The sequence below is a fragment of the Penaeus monodon genome, chromosome 32 (genome assembly GCF_015228065.2).
Source record: "Penaeus monodon isolate SGIC_2016 chromosome 32, NSTDA_Pmon_1, whole genome shotgun sequence".
In the NCBI taxonomy this organism is placed as follows: Eukaryota; Metazoa; Arthropoda; class Malacostraca; order Decapoda; family Penaeidae; genus Penaeus; species Penaeus monodon.
The window spans coordinates 6,785,033-6,785,697 of NC_051417.1; the positions used below are offsets into that span (position 1 = coordinate 6,785,033).

The following is a 665-nucleotide window of genomic DNA, read 5'->3' on the forward strand; positions in this document are numbered from 1 at the left end:
AGTGACGGACAGTTGCCTTTAGTCTAGTCAGGGAGCGCGGGGGTTGCGGGCGCAGGAGAGAAGGCGCGTGTGCATGTGGAGACGGAGACGGAGACGACGTCGGCCTCGCCTCTTATTCCCCCCTCTTGGGTGTCGATCGTGTCTGTCTGTCTCTCCCCCTTGTTTGGAAGCTGTGTCCTTTTTTTCGATCTAATCTGAGACGCTAGTGTGGTACACACACCCCGTCACCTCCTGCTACGACTCCAACTCATTTTCGTTTAAGGACACTGCCCGTGTTTACAGTCTAGTCACGTAAAACAAGAATTTGTGCTTTTTATAATACAGATAATATATATATTGTAGAGATAGATAAGAGAAATATTGCTAAGTCGTTATTCTATTTGTTTGATGTTCGTTGTGAATGAACTCGTGTCATTGAGTGATGATATGCTGAAACAGACGCGTGGATGTACCATACACTGCCAGCGTTGAGGCCTTCGTATACCAAAGAATTGCAATACCGCATCATACCAAAGAGTGCGAGGAGCGTGGATGTGGCAGGAGCATGTTCTGACGAGCAGCCGGAGCATTGCCGCGGCCTGGGCGAGCCTTGCAGTCGAGGAGGAGCCAGCGAGGTAGTCGCCCTCGTGAATTCCCGTCCGGCCGCTTCTGCTCCAGCCCTTGGG

General features: G+C 51.3%; 1 protein-coding gene across 1 annotated transcript in view; it reads left to right on the forward strand.

Annotated features, from left to right (window-relative positions):
• Window positions 1-6: 6 nt before the first annotated feature.
• The window catches only part of LOC119593400 (uncharacterized protein DDB_G0271670-like), a gene marked incomplete at its 3' end in the record, with an annotated part of 961 nt that continues 302 nt past the window's right edge, over window positions 7-665 (forward strand). The window contains 1 exon segment of the mRNA XM_037942329.1: window positions 7-665. Coding sequence (XP_037798257.1) covers window positions 447-665 — 219 coding nt within the window.